The sequence below is a fragment of the Cyprinodon tularosa genome, unplaced genomic scaffold (genome assembly GCF_016077235.1).
Source record: "Cyprinodon tularosa strain WSP-4 unplaced genomic scaffold, ASM1607723v1 ctg2, whole genome shotgun sequence".
Taxonomy (NCBI): Eukaryota; Metazoa; Chordata; class Actinopteri; order Cyprinodontiformes; family Cyprinodontidae; genus Cyprinodon; species Cyprinodon tularosa.
Genome location: NW_024038733.1, coordinates 4101508 through 4118519, shown reverse-complemented (window position 1 = coordinate 4118519; position 17012 = coordinate 4101508). Strand labels below are relative to the sequence as shown.

The 17012-nt window shown below is 38.8% G+C and overlaps 1 protein-coding gene across 4 annotated transcripts in view; it reads left to right on the top strand.

The window, feature by feature from the left end:
- LOC119783030 (CUGBP Elav-like family member 3) overlaps window positions 1-17012 on the top strand; it is a 35586-nt gene that overhangs the window by 14004 nt on the left and 4570 nt on the right. For all 4 annotated transcript variants that reach the window (XR_005280745.1, XM_038284305.1, XM_038284306.1 and 1 more), the window contains exons 5-13: window positions 11319-11367; window positions 11784-11912; window positions 12035-12114; window positions 12947-13102; window positions 13471-13615; window positions 13887-14033; window positions 14129-14194; window positions 16528-16632; window positions 16766-16909. Coding sequence is in view for 3 of the 4 variants with exons in the window: in XM_038284305.1 (XP_038140233.1) it covers window positions 11319-11367; window positions 11784-11912; window positions 12035-12114; window positions 12947-13102; window positions 13471-13615; window positions 13887-14033; window positions 14129-14194; window positions 16528-16632; window positions 16766-16909 (1021 nt within the window). In the remaining variant the exon portion in view is untranslated. The remainder of the gene's footprint in view (window positions 1-11318; window positions 11368-11783; window positions 11913-12034; window positions 12115-12946; window positions 13103-13470; window positions 13616-13886; window positions 14034-14128; window positions 14195-16527; window positions 16633-16765; window positions 16910-17012) is intronic.

The following is a 17012-nucleotide window of genomic DNA, read 5'->3' as shown; positions in this document are numbered from 1 at the left end:
GCCATTTACAAAAAAGAGGAAGAAACAAAACATGTTTACATTGTCTGAATGATTTTGTTTAAACACATTAACATCAGTTTATCAAACAGCTGCAAATATAATCTGACAAAAGAGTTACTGGAGTTATTCAATTGCTATTTTTAGCATTTGATGGTACATTTATCTAAAAAGATCAACTTAATTCAATTCTTAAGAGGAATACAGTTCCACATTTCTATTGCATTAAGTGTTATTTTGCTAAGTTTGTGCATATATGTTTATACATGTGATTTTTTAAATAAATATATATATATATATATACCTAGATATTATGTTTTATGTATGTGGCCATATAAAACAGACCCTTACAATGGGCATGAATGAATGTGTGAATGAATGAAAATAGGGGGCTAGGAGATGTGGAGGAGGGACCTGAGGAGATTCTTTATTGAATAGGGACATACAGACAGGGAGGGGGTAGGGTGAGACAGGGGCGGAGTAGAGGAGGTCGGATTGTAAAGAAGGAGGAAACAGGACAAAAGTTTTCTGTAATGAGCGTGGAGGAAGGGACAGGCGGGTGGTGCATTAGAAGAAAGGCTTTTCTCTGGGTGCTGGAAGGGGAGGGATGGAGTCAGGCTTACTTCTGTCATTTTAAAGAGAGACATCTGTCAGAGGGGAATGTGTGTGTCTGCATTTGTGTGTGTGTGATTAGGCAGGGAAGGGGGATGCATGGACTTCATTTGCACCTGGGATGTTAATCAGTCATCAAACATTAACCTGCTATCTGAACACTGATCTCTTTCACTCTTGGCAACAGAGCAGTGTGATTCTAAAAGGCAATCTAACTGGACAACACCTTCCACAGCTTGGATCATTTGTCGCTGTCAACTGTTTTTTTTTCTATATCATGGTGATATTCCTCACCATTCATCGCTGACTTGTGATTCTGTTAGGCTGATGAACAGTAATCGCCTTTCTAATATAAGCTTGATCCATCCATCCATCCATACACCCATCTATCATTCATCCATTCATCCATCCCTTAAAACTGACTTGATTTCTGGAATCAGTTTGCTACTCTTTAGGCCTGATTCTCAGAAGGTTTATGGGCCTTAAAAAAGGTGCAAACGTGTTTGTAACAGCAGAGCATATCTTCACAGATTTGCATTTGTAATTCAGCACACAGCATTTGTAAAACCTGTATTTGTTCATTTGAATTCATCAATATGCAGATGATATTCTAATGACCAACCCATGCAAATAAATTAATGGGTGGAGGATGTACAAATGTAAATATTTACCGTGTGCAAAACCCAACTTGAGCTGCAGCTTTTGCTCTTTTTTGTGTGTGCATTTTTTGTGATAGCACACACAAAACTATCTGCAGTCATTGTTGCCACAGAAAAGGCATTGGTATTGTGCCAGATGATGGAGGAATATTCTGTGCACATGGAAACATATTTAAACAGTCAGAGATCACAATAGTAGTAGAGTAATAATAATAAAGAAAAAATATCTATGCAGGTCGGGACAGATAAATGCAGCAGGACGGAAGACAATCTTTATACTAGGGATGCACGATATTGGGATTTTGGCCGATATCCGATATGCCGATATTTTAAAACTCATGTAGCCGATAACCGATATCGATACTGATGTTAAAGCTGGGCTAAAATAAGTAGTCATTGAAAATAGCAGTTTTGTTATCCATTTCTGACACTTTGAAAAATAATATACTCAAATATATTTTCATATGCTGATATCAAATAAATTTTTATTTATTTATTTATTTATTTTTTATTTATTATTAAAAAAAATAAAAAAAATTAAAAAAAGAAAAAAAAAACTAAAAAAAAAAAAAATATATATATATATATATATATATATATATATAAAAAAAATAAATAAATAAAATTTATTTTTAAAAACGCGGTATGGATCTATTTTACTTTCAAAATCTCGTGAAATTTCATCGTTCTGTTACAAACTCTCGTGATATTTTGCAAATTCTTATGAGATTTTGTTAGTACAGTAAAATAGATAGATACCGCGTCAATATATCAACATATAAAAATATGGCAAAATTTCGTGAATTTTCGGGGGATTTCGTAGCATAACGATGACATATAGCAATATTTCATCAGTAAAAGAGATTGATATGGTGTTTTTAAATGGCAATATATCAGCATATGAAGATATTGTGATATTTTAATGTATCAATATTTTTCCCCTCGTCTTTAGAAGTTTTTAAGTCTGTAAAAAAAGAAGTTTTTGAGGAAGAAGAAGAAGTAATATATTTTTTTTTTTTTTAGACTTTAGAAGCTGATCAAATATCGGGTTAAATATCGGTGGGGTGGCCGATGTCCGATATTCAGTTTTAAGGCCGATACAGGCCGAAACCGATAGGGGGCCGATTATATCGTGCATCCCTACTTTATACAGTTAAACTGAAACAAAAAAATGACAGAAACTAAATATCATGACATTAGGGCTGAAACAATTATTTGAATTAATCATGATTAATCGATTATTAAAATAATAATCTACTTATTTAGTAAGTAACTGGAATATAAAGACATACCATACCATACCATACCATACCAACTTTATTTATGAAGCACTTTATACACCGAACAGGACCAAAGTGCTGTACACAATCATAAAATACAATAAAATTATAAAATAGAGAAAGAATGAGTGTAAAATACATATTAGTATACAAAAAGAATAAAACAAAGTAAAACATCTCAAATTGTGCCAAAAGCCAAGGAAAAAAGATGAGTCTTAAGAAGGGACTTAAAAACAGCAAGAGAAGAGGCCTGTCTTATGCTCAGAGGCAGATCATTCCACAGCTTAGGAGCTGCCACAGAAAAAGCACGGTCTCCTCTGAGCTTGCATTTTGTCTTTGGGACCCTCAGAAGCAACTGATCAGCTGACCTGAGGGAACGGGAGGGTGTGTAAGAATGCAACAGACATATATAAATATTTTGCATTTAAGAAAAAAAAACACGTTTTCATCTGTCAGTATGCTATATAGTGGAAAGGTTTTAGTTTCACCTGGTTTAATTCTGTAAAAATCTTTTTTAAGGAATCTTCTGCAAGCTGATTGTCAATCCGAAAAATAATCAACAAATTAATAAATTAGCAATATAGGACTTAATTGTAGCCCTACATGACGTGTTTATATAACAAAAATAGAATATCGAAAGAGGACTAAAAGTGCACATTTCTTACAACAGGGATTTTTTTTTGTTACTCGATTCAACAAAGCAGGAGGCACAGTAATGTTTTATAGATTTTCATATTTTTGTACTTTTCTTAACCTTAGGGATTATTTAGTATCATTATTATATTTCTTTATTTTATATTTTTTAATGATTATTACCTCTAACTATCTGGCTTAGAACCTCATCTTTCTTTTGCGGCCACTCTCAAACTGCCAGCAGAACACACAATCTGCTCATTTAAATACGCGGAGCCACAAAAATTTAGCATGTACTAATATAGATTTTTCTGGTGCAATATAGTGTTCCTTATTTGGAATCTTTGAAGATCAGACCCTTCATGCTCATTTACGCAAAAGCGATTTTTTTCTGTATTTTTCTATGATTTGAATTGGCAAACTGTGACATGTCATATTTTCCCATCCAATTATGGTTGTATGACCTCATTTTGCTGTGATCATTTATTTCCTAAGCACTGTGTTAGAGTTCAAAAACAGCATATTTATAATTTCACCATGTACCAACCTAAATCCATACGGAAATCGCTCTTATTTTCTGGATTGCCGCCTACAGCATAACTATTAGAGCTTTTCACAAATGTGTCACAGGCTCCGGATTTGATGTAATCTCAGTGAATGTGAGATTTTTGCGGCCCTGAATTTGTATAGCTTTGAACAGCTTTTTTAATTCAACAGCTCATTTCCCAAAGGGCTTACACTCCCGAAAATAGAAAGAAGGTCCAAGTGCATAGGTCTAACAGTTATCCGCTATAGTGCTGTAGGATTATGCTGAACTAAATCCAAAGGATCAAATTTCAGTGAGTGCACCACTGCTGCGTGTTGAATGTTCTCGTTGGGTTTGACAAAAACAGCATAATATTCTTGGGATCAACATGTTGGTTAGCTCTGCTTTATGCATGGTTTGATGTTATTATTGTGCAGGCGCATGGAGAGGAAAAACGCAGTGATAGGAAAGGGAATATGTTGCTAGTTCATGCTCAGACAGAGAGGTTGGTGAAGGGTTTCTTTCAGATAACTTACTAAATGGAGGCGATGGAGGGCAGACCTCTCAGGTGTGAAGAAAGGAATTATAGAGACAGTGGAGGGGGGAGAAAAGAGGAGGGGGAGGGGGTACCAGGAGCCTGTATTATGGTTGCAGACCTGCGTCACTAGGCAACGGAGTTGAGCCAGATGCCAGGTTGCTAGGGAACGTGCTAAACAGTGGTGATAGCAAGGAGGGTTTGAGCTGTGCCTCTGCTTCTTTTTCTCAGATTTAAATGTTTTCTTGTCACATCAAATGAGAGGGACAAATCCTCTTTTATCATTAAAACTGAAAATAATGTTAGAATTTATTTTGCACTACTGATATATTGATATTTTCTGAATGCAGTTTATGGAGCTTGGAACTTACAGTGCAAAATATGAGCCTCAGTGTCTGATATAAGATTGGTTTGTTACATTTAGCACAGAAGTTTCTACCATTGTTTTGTGGGATTAAATACAGAAAGGAAATTCAAACTGAACTGTATCTAATTAGATCTCAATGTCATTTTGTGCTCGGTTAAATTGGAATTAATAGGAATTAAACTGGTTCCTTATAACTAGATAAAATTGACATCATATAATTTTATTTATTCTATTATTAGGGTGATAATTTGAAAAAATGTGTGCACATGTTTTGATCAATAAATATTTGATTCTGTGCCTCAATAAAAGATTTACTTTTTAGGAGCACAATTGAGGTACTAAATGTAAATGTAAACAATAGACAGAAAAACTTAATTTTTAGTCTACCTCACGTTTTGATTTTAACCTTTTTGTGTGTGAAATTCTCTTAAATTTATGTTATGCTTATAAGCAGGAACATGTGGCCCACTAAGGGCAAGTTTCTAGACATGAGACAAACTTTATAGACAAAAAGAGATGACCCAGGAAAGAAAGCTTAAATACTGCCATCATCAAACAGAATATGGAGGATTATGAATCTGAAAATGGAAAGCAGGGAATCAAGAGGAGGCAGAAATAATCGTGGAGTGGGGATGAAATTTTGTTTTCTTTCCTGCTGCACTTTGGAAAAAGCCCTTTTAGAAGCTCTCAGGTCGGAGCGTCCCATGGGAGAGAGAAATAAAATGATTAGGTGATAACGTATGAGTTTAAATAATCATCAAAGAGCACGTTTGGGTGTTCAAATGCATGCACTATAGTCACTTACTTCAGCAATGTCATCTATTGTAGTCATTACATTTATGTCTTTTTTGTTACTACTTTGTTGCTGGCAAAAAGGAAGCAACGAATAAATAAAGCTGTAGTACCAATTTATAACAATTTCCCATTCCTGCTATAGCTCCCCACTTCATGGTGGAATGGTTTGTTCCTCTGGTTTTGTGTGGATGGGGGAGGGGACAGAATACGATTTGATTGGATAATCCAAGGATTTAATATCCTCTAATCCTGGTACAATCCTCTCCGCATTACTGCAGGGAGTAAGATTAACTGTAAGTGTGTAGTATGCGTTTGTTTCTGTGTGAGCAAAAGGTCGGGTGCTGAGAGACACTGGAAAAGTGGAGTATAAAACTGTTCCTGTGTGTGTAGATAAGTGACATGTACTGTGTGTCTATTCGTGTTGACAGCACTGCATGTAAATGGTCCTGTGTTTGCATGCAGGATTTGGTCATAAGTGCATGAGTGGAAGAGCTTCCACTGAGTGTTAGCTACTCTTGCAAGCTCACATTCTTAACATGTATCACATATACGCCCTCATGCATCGCCTAACATGACATTTGACTTTAGTCTAGGATACAGGAACTTAGAGCCTCTTAGTATGCAGCACCATGGATCAAATCACACTCCAGCTCAAGTCCAGCCTCTCTTACATATACACGTTTGCAGATGGTTGCTGTTAATTAAGTCTCATTTGGAACGTGAGTAATTAGAGGATAATTTGAAATGAAAGGAGTGTGTGGCTGTTCTTGTGTAAAGGAGAGAGGCAAAGGCAAACTGGAGTACAGTTTGACTGCCTAACCAGGCTCAAGGGAATTTTAATCAGCACAATATAGATTCGCCACATACTTATTTCCATTCTTGGCCCCTGCCTGCCACCATCCCTTCATTATTCTCTACATAATACATGTCTTCTCTTGCATTTTTTACTTGTACTCATAGTCCTGTTTTTTTTTTAGTATTCTAAAAGGAAATTTTATTTGAGGTATAATCTAGAGGACAGTTCAAAGCTACCAAACCATCTTCTGGCACTAATTCTCCGTTTACCCAAAGAGCACAGCAGTCGCCCTTGGCAACCAGCATCCTTGTTTACCTACTCAGTTTGCCGTCATATGATTGCCATGACAACAAGCCGGTTGCCATGTGAATTTTCCGATCCCATTGTGATGTCTCTGAAGAGGCAGTGTGCCCTTCTCACCTGCTGCTTCTCTTCAGCTCCTTAGTTTCTTCTGCTTAGCTTTTTTTTAAGGTAGTTTATCAATAAAAAAATTATGCCTAAAATTTAAATGTCAGCATACACACAGTCACATAACCCTAAAGGATTTATGCACCCCATTGAAGTTTTTTACATTCAGACTCTTTGGTGCATTTATGTAAAAAACAACTCTTCTCTCAGCTGAGCTCTGATAGGAAACATTGCTAAACAAAAAGCATAATAAAGACCAAATAACCCACACATGAGAGGTCAAGGGGGAAAGTTGCAAATAAGTTTCAAGTGAAACTAGGCGAGGAAGCAATATCTCAGCTTTAAACAGCTTACAAACCACTGATTAGTCTGTTATGATATTAAAAGGAGCATTACAGCCAAAAACTAAAAACACATGGAAACAGGACTGCTATTTCTTTGTCACTGCACTTCTTGCTGAACTTGTTCTGTTTAGGTTGACAAAGAGGCCCATTTATACTAAATTAATTTTATTAAATTAACAACTGTTGGCTGTATTTGATTAGGCGATTGTTGGAAAAACATTCATACATATTGACATGACCACAACTTATCCACAGGGTCAAAGATGGTGGAGGTAGGATCATGCTGTGTGGATGTGTTTCTTCAGGAAGGGCAGGATCTGGCTGCTCTTCCAAGGCAGTGTATTTATATATACAAATCAATATGCTGTAATTCCATTGGAATCACCGGGGCTGTTCTGTTTAGCCTTACACTTGCACAAGGACAAGCTTTAGTAAGCTTAATGGGGGAAGAACCTGAAGAGGTGATGGATTGATCGAAGGTTAGAGAGAAGGTTGGTGGACACAAATCTTGCAACTATCAGCCCTCTTCACAAAGGAAGCACAATCAATGTACAAGACGGGAGTGATCAATGAACTGATGGATGGCAGGCCATCCATGGGACCTGGAGAGGATGGATGGATGGATGGATGGATGGATGGATGGATGGATGGATGGATGGATGGATGGATGGATGGATGGATGGACGCATGATTGGATGGATGGATGGATGGATGGATGGACGCATGATTGGACGGATGGATGGATGGATGGATGGATGGATGGATGGATGGATGGATGGATGGATGGATGGACGGACGGACGGACGGACGGATGGACGGATGGACGGACACATGATTGGACGGATGGATGGATGGATGGATGGATGGATGGATGGAAGGACGGACAGATGGATGGATGGACGGATGGATGGATGGATGGATGGACGGACGCATGATTGGATGGATGGATGGATGGATGGATGGACGGATGGACGGACACATGATTGGACGGATGGATGGATGGATGGATGGAAGGACGGACAGATGGATGGATGGACGGATGGATGGATGGATGGATGGACGGACGCATGATTGGATGGATGGATGGATGGATGGACGCATGATTGGACAGATGGATGGATGGATGGATGGATGGATGGATGGATGGATGGATGGACGGACGGATGCATGATTGGATGGATGGATGAGGGATGGATGGATGGACGGATGGATGGATGGATGGACGGACGGATGCATGATTGGATGGATGGATGAGGGATGGATGGATGGATGGATGGATGGACGGACGGACGCATGATTGGACAGATGGATGGATGGATGGATGGATGGATGGACGGACAGATGAATGGATGGATGGACGGACGCATGATTGGACGGATGGATGGATGGATGGATGGATGGACGGACGGATGCATGATGGGATGGATGGATGAGGGATGGATGGATGGACGAATGGATGGATGGATGGACGGACGGACGCATGATTGGACAGATGGATGGATGGATGGACGGACAGATGAATGGATGGATGGACGGACGCATGATTGGACAGATGGATGGATGGATGGATGGACGGACGGATGCATGATTGGATGGATGGATGAGGAATGGATGGATGGACGGATGGATGGATGGTTGGACGGACGGACGCATGATTGGACAGATGGATGGATGGATGGATGGATGGATGGATGGATGGACGGACGGATGGATGGATGGATGGATGGACGGACGGACGGACACATGATTGGACAGATGGATGGATGGATGGATGGACGGACGGACGGACGCATGATTGGACAGATGGATGGAAGGATGGAAACTTTAGAGGTTGAAGCAAAAACTATCAATCATTCTCTCCTAATTTGTGTTTGACAGTTTTATGGAGAAATGTGTGCAGTTGTGTTTTCATCTGTGTGTTGAAGTATGTGTGTGTTTGTGATGGCCTTGGCCCAGATGGATCGATAGTGTTGTGGTGACAGCTAAGAGCTGATTAATCAAATGCATGGATCTGTCTTTTTTCTTCTCTGCCCTCTCCTCAATTACCAGCATCATTACATTGCCTTAACACCCCACTGGGACATTTAGCCATTCCTCCTTCTCACCCCCTCCCCCTCTACCTCTTACTATCTCTTCTTCTTTTAGTTGATTTTAAATTCTGTGTACACTCATTCATTTTTATTTTTTCAATTTTTTGTTGGTAACATCTTTTACGTATTAGTATAACTTGGTCTTTGCAACATTTTCAAGTATTTAAAGAAACACAAAGTACTGTAAAAACCTTGTGGAGAGTCTGTTCCACAGTTCTTTGCTCTAACATCCCTGTTCAGTCATGTCTCTTCCTCCTCTGGATCCTTATCTTGCTTCTTCTTCCTCTTTCCACATCTTTCCTCTTTTAGCTGCCATCATTTTGCATCCCTGTTCCTCAAACCCATTACTCTGCCACCCTTTTTCCTTCCCTCAGTGGTATGACTAAGCACTGTGTGTGCAGTGTTTTGTTTTTATCGTTTTCTTTTTTTTTCATGTGTCTTACTATTTGTGTGAGCCAAAGGTACAGAAGATATGAATGGAAGGGATGTTTGCAATGTGGGTTGAAGATAATGCATCAGCACTCTTGGCAGTGGATCTTGGTAGTCGTGAGTTTTTTTTAGACCAAGCGAGTCACGACTGAATCACGCCCCGTCAGCCTGCCTGCTCCTCTTTCTCTTTCTATTCTTTTTGAATCCTCTCTCAGGGGCAAGCTCTGCTTTCATCCTTCCACTCTCAGCCTTTCGCTTTCTCACTTTTCATGTAATACTTCTTTTTTTTTATTCACTCCCCGGGGTTCCTTTTAGCCTTCCACCTGCCCTTTCTAGTGGTTGATGTGAGTTGGGGTCCCCCAGGCTTCTCTGTCTGACTTGTTTTTTGTCCTATCCCTTTATTTTCAGTTGACTGTGCCCGTTCCCTGTATACATTTGTCATTTCACTGAACAACATTATCTCCCCCTCTCTCCCACGCCTGCACCTTCATGCCTCTCTTCTTCTCTGTGTCTCTGCCTACTCTTGTCCCTCATCTAATCCTCACTTCTTTGATAATCCAGATCAGCTTGCCTGGATTCTTAATCTTGCCACTTCTCAACCCCTCACTCTGTGAGTGTGTGTATGTGGGACAAATCAAAGACTGTTTGTGTTGAAGTCCAAAAGCAAATATCACCGCTAACCAGAGAAACACCAGAGATCAGTATTTAATCTATTTCCCCTGATCAGGAGATCGAATACTTTCAACCATTTTCTTCTTGCCTATTTATTAAATGTTCCAAATTAAAAACTTCCTCCATTTTTAGTCAAGAAAACCCTCAGCTAATGGCATTTACTTTGAAGCACATTTCTAGATTCAATAAAGGTCAAATAAATGTTAGGGGCATATTTTGAGGAACAAATGAGAATGATCCTGTTATTCCTTCTTCTTGTTAAACTAAAAACTATCATTGGACCATTAATATCTGTCAGTTTTCTAGTAATAATTTCTTTCAGTGTCAGTCAGGAACAGGCTGATTAGTGGATCGATGTGACAAAGCCTTACCTTTAAGATGAACAAAAATGCATCTTAACTACATTTGCTTTAGAAAATAAGGAGCATTTTAAAGTAGAAAATTGTTTAACTACTTTAATTTATTTTTAGTGTTAATATTTTAATAGTTTTCTATTCTTGTAGAATTAATTGAAACAAAGGCTTTACTTAAAAAGGCTGAATTTCTAACAAAATATATCTGACTAAGCTGTTGTGTATTTTTTAAGAAGTTGAAATGATGCGATTTATCACATTAGAATTGGCCAGTTTTTCCTCCATCAGTTCTGACCTGTGATGTGATGTGACTTCCTGATCAGTAAATGCATCAGAAAGGAGACCCTGCACTATCGAGTCTTTAACTAACAGAATCTATTTTGAAGATTTTTTTTTGTAATTCAATTACAAGAACATACACCACATTTTTTTCATGGTATTGTTTCAAACTTCAAAAATAATTTGCAGTCTGCATCAGCCAGTAAAAGCCTGATGAGTGCATCCCTTCGACCAACCTTACCATCATATAAAGAAGTTGACCTTCCACCTTTTTGTAATTAATAGGCACTTCATTTAATTTTTGGAGGCATAGGATTTTATTGTTTTCTATTTTGATGACTGTCTTACAAAGAACCTGCCATCATAACTCAGTTTGAGTAAAACAGCTGATTAAAGAGTTTGATTTCTAATAGAAATTCTCACTGGACTTTTTTCTTTCTCACAAGACTGTTATATATGTGTACTGAACCTGAAGTCAGTGTAATTGAAAGAAATGTAAATGTTGACCAGCTTTGCTGATGTTATCTTTTGCTTGTCCTTCAGATGAATCGCCCAATCCAGGTCAAACCGGCTGACAGTGAAGGACGAGGAGGTGAGTTATCTTTCTTCTTTTGTGTGGAAACCTTTTCAAAATGCCTCCCCTAACCCCTTACTATGTTCTCAAACATTGTATGTTTATATTTTAGGGGGGTTTTTTTATGTGGGAAATTTTGAGATGTGTTCAAAATAATAAGATCTTTATTGTTGTTAGAAGTTGTCATGCTGGATTGGACTAACTCAGACAGTAGTCAGCGAGGGGCTGTTTTACCCTTACTAGTATTGTACACACTCATTCAGATCACACTCCTACCTCCATCCTCTTAATTGCCAGCCTCAGTAGTCAACACTGCTCCCTGGTGGACAGCAAAAATAGAGAAATGACATGTTCAATGTTATCAGCCTGGGGGGCAAATAAACTGATTTTATGTCTTTTGTTTTCCTTTATTTTGCTCATCCCTATTGTCTCAGAGGACAGAAAGCTGTTTGTGGGCATGCTTGGGAAGCAGCAGAGTGATGAAGATGTCAGAAGGCTGTTTGAGCCCTTTGGCAGCATAGAGGAGTGCACTGTTTTAAGAGGACCAGATGGAACCAGCAAAGGTAAATTGCATGGAGTGAAAATACTCAAAGAAATGAACATATTTTACAAAAAATTTTATCAGCTGAATTGTCTATAATTAATTCAATAACTGTTTTTTTTTTTTGGGTGGGGGTGTGTGCAGGGTGTGCTTTTGTTAAGTTCCAGGGACATGCCGAAGCCCAAGCAGCAATCAACAGCTTGCACGGGAGCCGTACAATGCCTGTAAGCCTCAACCTTAGAATTACAAATACTTTAAAAGTTTTCTTTTGAAATAATCCGACCACATGCACACATTGATGTATCATTTTCTTAAGTAAAAACTACCAAATGCAGCCCTTGTAAAAGTTTTTTTTTTATTTCGTCAAATAAATTACAGCCAACCTAGTTGTATTTAATTGCAGATTTATGTGATACAGACATAAAACATAATTGTGAGTTTGATGGATTTTCACTATTTTAAAGGGTTTTACAGAAAATTGTTTCACTGATTTACATTCAGCTCCTCGAATGAATACGTTGTTAGATATGTTATTGCAATTAAAGCTGAGTCGTTATAGGATCTACGACCTTTGTACTACTGAAGACAAGGTTTTTGTTTTTTTACCCCGTATGTTTTCGTATTGTAGGTCAAGCTCAGTTAGATTCAATAAACTAAATTGCCTGCTAAAGAAAGGTTATCACCACAGCATGATGTTGCCACCACCATGCTTCCCTGAGGTGAACTATATTTCGTTTCAGTGATGCTGTTTGTTCACTAAAACAAAAACCATAGCCTTTTTCAGGACAGTTAATTAATAAGAGTAAATCATAAACCTGTGGAAGCTGTTCTCTAATTAGGTCAAAGCAATGTTAGCTCTAGTTTTAGCTCTACTGGGACTGAGTACAGATCTGTGTCTCACTTTTTTGTGATTATTACTGAAAACCAAAACATAGATTATGATGTTTCCTTTAAGTTGGTCTGTCATGTAAAATTTCACATTTTAAAGTTTACATATGTCCGGAGAGCAAATTCAAGAAGCGGCGTGATTCATTTTCTATGTGTCCGCGCCCACAGGGAGCATCGTCCAGTCTGGTGGTGAAGTTTGCCGACACGGAGAAGGAGCGGGGGCTGAGGAGGATGCAGCAAGTGGCCTCTCAGCTCGGCATCTTCAGCCCCATGACCCTTAACTTTCCTGCCTACAATGCCTACACGCAGGCGGTCAACGCACAGGCAAGCTCAAAGACACGACGGCCCACTGTATGACACTGACATTTGCTACACACCGAGTTTGCAAGGGCAGTGCTGTGCTTATGAAAGGATGTAATAAGTTTGTAGAGGCTATCAGTGGTCTAATTGAAGCTAATGTTATTACACAGACAACAGAATGTACGTCATCTGGCATTAGCCTTCCCGCAACACACAACCATTAACCCACTGACTTGGGACATAATGGCCCTGTAATTAGATCTCTATTCATCTGTTCCTCCATCACTCCCTCTGCCTGGCCTTTCCTCCCATTTTTCATCCTTTTTTCTTCCTCTTTTTCCCATATCAATTTAACCCTGTTCTTCTTGTTCCCCTCTCTCCCTCGTCCACAGCTTGTCCAACAGCAGGCCCTGGTCGCCCAGTCAGCGTACTTGTCTCCTGTAGCAACAGTTGCTGCAGTACAGATGCAGCAGATGGCGGCACTCAATGCCAACGGAATCATCGCAACACCCATTACACCCATTACACCGTCCTCGGGTAACCCCCTCATGCACGCTCTTCGTTCCTAAAAAACACTTTGAGTTAAAGTGGAGAGGCTGGGGGTCTGTCTTGTGGACAGTTTTTATTAGACAGAATATAGAAAATTTAGACTATGGTTTAACTCTTTTCCTGATTATAGATAGGGTCGGTGTTGCTGCATGTAAAACTGTAAATCTGCAGTGGCTGAGAAAATGAAATGCTAAGATTATGTACAACTCATGATCTGGGATTTATGATGCTTTTGTTTTGGTAAAATCCATGTCTGCAGGTACAAACACTCCACCAACTATAGCAGCGACACCTGTGACAGCTATCCCCCCACCAATGGGAGTAAATGGTTACAGCAGTGTGCCAGCCCCCACCAATGGACAGCAAACAGAAGCACTGTATACCAATGGGGTTCACCCATACCAAGGTAGCTGAGAAAAATCAGAAGCCTTTATAGATCTACAGATCATCATGTTGCTTGGATTTTTAATACCAACGGCTTTTATTGTTTTTTTGTATCAGCCCAGAGTCCAGCTGCAGCTCTGGATCCTCTTCAGCAAGCCTATGCAGGCATGCAGCACTACACAGGTTTGTGGGAATTTACTTCTATTCAGTCATAACACCAAAAAAAAAAAAAAAAAAAAACATTTTCAAAGCAGTTTGATTACATATGATTCAATTACTTTTCAATTCATATAATTCGCCCTAACTAAATCTTGTTGGTTCTTTAGTCATGACCCTTAGACAAGGAAAGTTTATTTATAGAGCATTTCAGTGGCAAAACAACTTAACAACTTAAACAACATAAACATCTGTTTATGAGGGGAACAAAGAACAGTATATATATATATATATATATATATATATATATATATATATATATATATATATATATATATATATATATTAGTGCTGTCAATCGATAAAATTTTTTTAATCGCGATTAATCGCATCAATGCCTGAGTTAACTCGCGATTAATCGCATTTTAATCGCAAATTTTTTTTCTGATTGAAAATCATTTAAATACTCTCGATGACATACAAAAAATACATACAGGCTAGGTTTGTGCCAATGTTCTTTTTTTAAAATGAAAACAGGTCACAGATACTGATTTATGCCATAGAAACATATGGCAAGAAGATGGGGAGCCATGTAGCAAAAAATAACAAATATGTAGCCAAAAAAAAGGCCCTGAAAACAGGCTGATGTAAAAGACAGTCTTTACAGTTAATACAGTCTTTTGAACAAAGACAACCATTTTACCCTACTGCTATAAAATGTAGTACAGTTAACATTAGATGTCAATTAACCAAGGTAATAATGAACAATTTTCAATCAATACATCAAAATCAATAGACCGACATCACTAGATGGAGGTAGTCTATGCTCTAGAAAGTTACTTTTCAGCCTCTTAACAAAAATGAGAACACACACACCCACACACACACACACCCACAGACACACCCACCCACACACACACACACACACGATACCGACCTGTGGCGTACACAGACAGCAAAAGTGCCGTAGCAGATTCCATTTCACCTCAGTAATCTGTTTTCTCAGCGTATTTCAGGTTGCTACTAGTTACCAGACACTCAACTTGTTTGTTGGTGGTGGGGCTTAAAGAAAAGGCACTAGCGTCACCCAGTGTATGAGCGTCTTTTTCCCTTGAGAAGCTCCGCTCTCGAAGCCTATGAGAAATGCATAGACTGTGGGAAAATAGCCCCGCCTTTCCGCAGGCTGCAACGGGATGTACTTGGAAAATTGTACCATAAAACCACATAGCGTTAATCTCACGTTAAAAAAATTATCGCCGTTAAAATGGCCTCGCGTTAACGCGATAATAACGCGATAATTTTGACAGCACTAATATATATATATATATATATATATATATATATATATTTTTTTTTTTTTTTTTTTTTTTTTTTTTATTAGACTTAGACAGATTTATTTTGTGTACACAAATTTATGTAAACCAAAAGAAATTTCGTTAAGAACAGCTCTCCAGACAAATTTTTTTTTTAAAGTGCAGCCTTGACCTATAATGGTAGTCTAAGTCTCTAAACAAATAAATTTTTAATTTCGATTTAAATCTGAGAATTTCAGCTTTTTTTTTTACAGATTTCTGGATGTTTATTCCAGATTTGAAGAGAAACCATTTCCCCGGCAGCAAACACTAGTTGCTTATCAACACCAGCAGCCCCATCAACAGCTGAAAAAATTATGGTGTTAGCATTCCTCCTGCTTTATCTGGGTTTGGAGTTAGTATTTTCCTCCCTGGTGGGTTGTATCCAGTTACTCTGGCTTTTTACATCATGCTAAAAAAAATAATACAGTTGAGTTAATTGGCCGTCATTTGCAGTACTATGACTGTGTGCAAGACTGCTCACCTTATGGTACTTGGTATTGATTGCTGATGATAGGCATCAAAACCAAGACCAACACCCCCCAACGACCATGACCTTACAAGGATAAGTGAGTGTGTGCAGACAATGGATGGATAGATGGATGTTGTTGTTGAAAATCTAGTCATGCACATGAAGTAATGCACTCATCTGTGCAAAGCATCAGTTCATACAGAAGATTAAATGAAGAACATTCAAGCAATATCTCTTTAGTCCGGCTGTCAAGGGTGAAACATTTTCAAGGGTAATTGATTTCACTGTTCAACTTCACAGAGACTCCACTTATACTCCATGTTTATAACCATGGATTAAAGTGGTGATGCAATGTGTGAGAAACCAGACTGGGATCTGTGTCTTTGTTCCATAGCTTTAGCTGTTGAAGTTAATAGATTTCACCTTCAACAGGAAACCCTTCAGTTCAAAGGAAATCTTTCCATTGGACGCTGTTATGTTGCCACCTGTTGTTGTTACCCAATCAGATGTTAATATCCCTGCCTCTCTTCCAATAGCGGCGTACCCTGCTGCTTACGGATTGGTTGGGCAGCCGTTTCCCCAGCAGCCAACACTGGTTGCTCAGCAACACCAGCAGCCCCAGCAACAGCAGCAAAGAGAAGGTGATGTGACTTCCTGTCTAAGTGGGGCCACGCCCCATTGTACAGTGAGCTTGTTTTAATTTGTTTACTACAAGGGTTTTTAAAAAAATACGGCAATTTATGAGTGTCTGTCCTATGTGTGTGTCTGAGTCAGGTCCAGAAGGGTGTAACATCTTCATCTACCACCTGCCACAAGAGTTCAGTGACTCTGAGATGCTGCAGATGTTCCTGCCCTTTGGCAATGTCATATCGGCTAAAGTGTTTGTGGACCGAGCCACCAACCAGAGCAAATGTTTCGGTGAGACACGCATGAGGAGAGAAGCGGGGAGGGAAGGGAGCGGGCGTGTTTAGTAGAGCAAGGAAAGGACAAGTAGGGGGGAAAAAAACACTAAAGGATCACC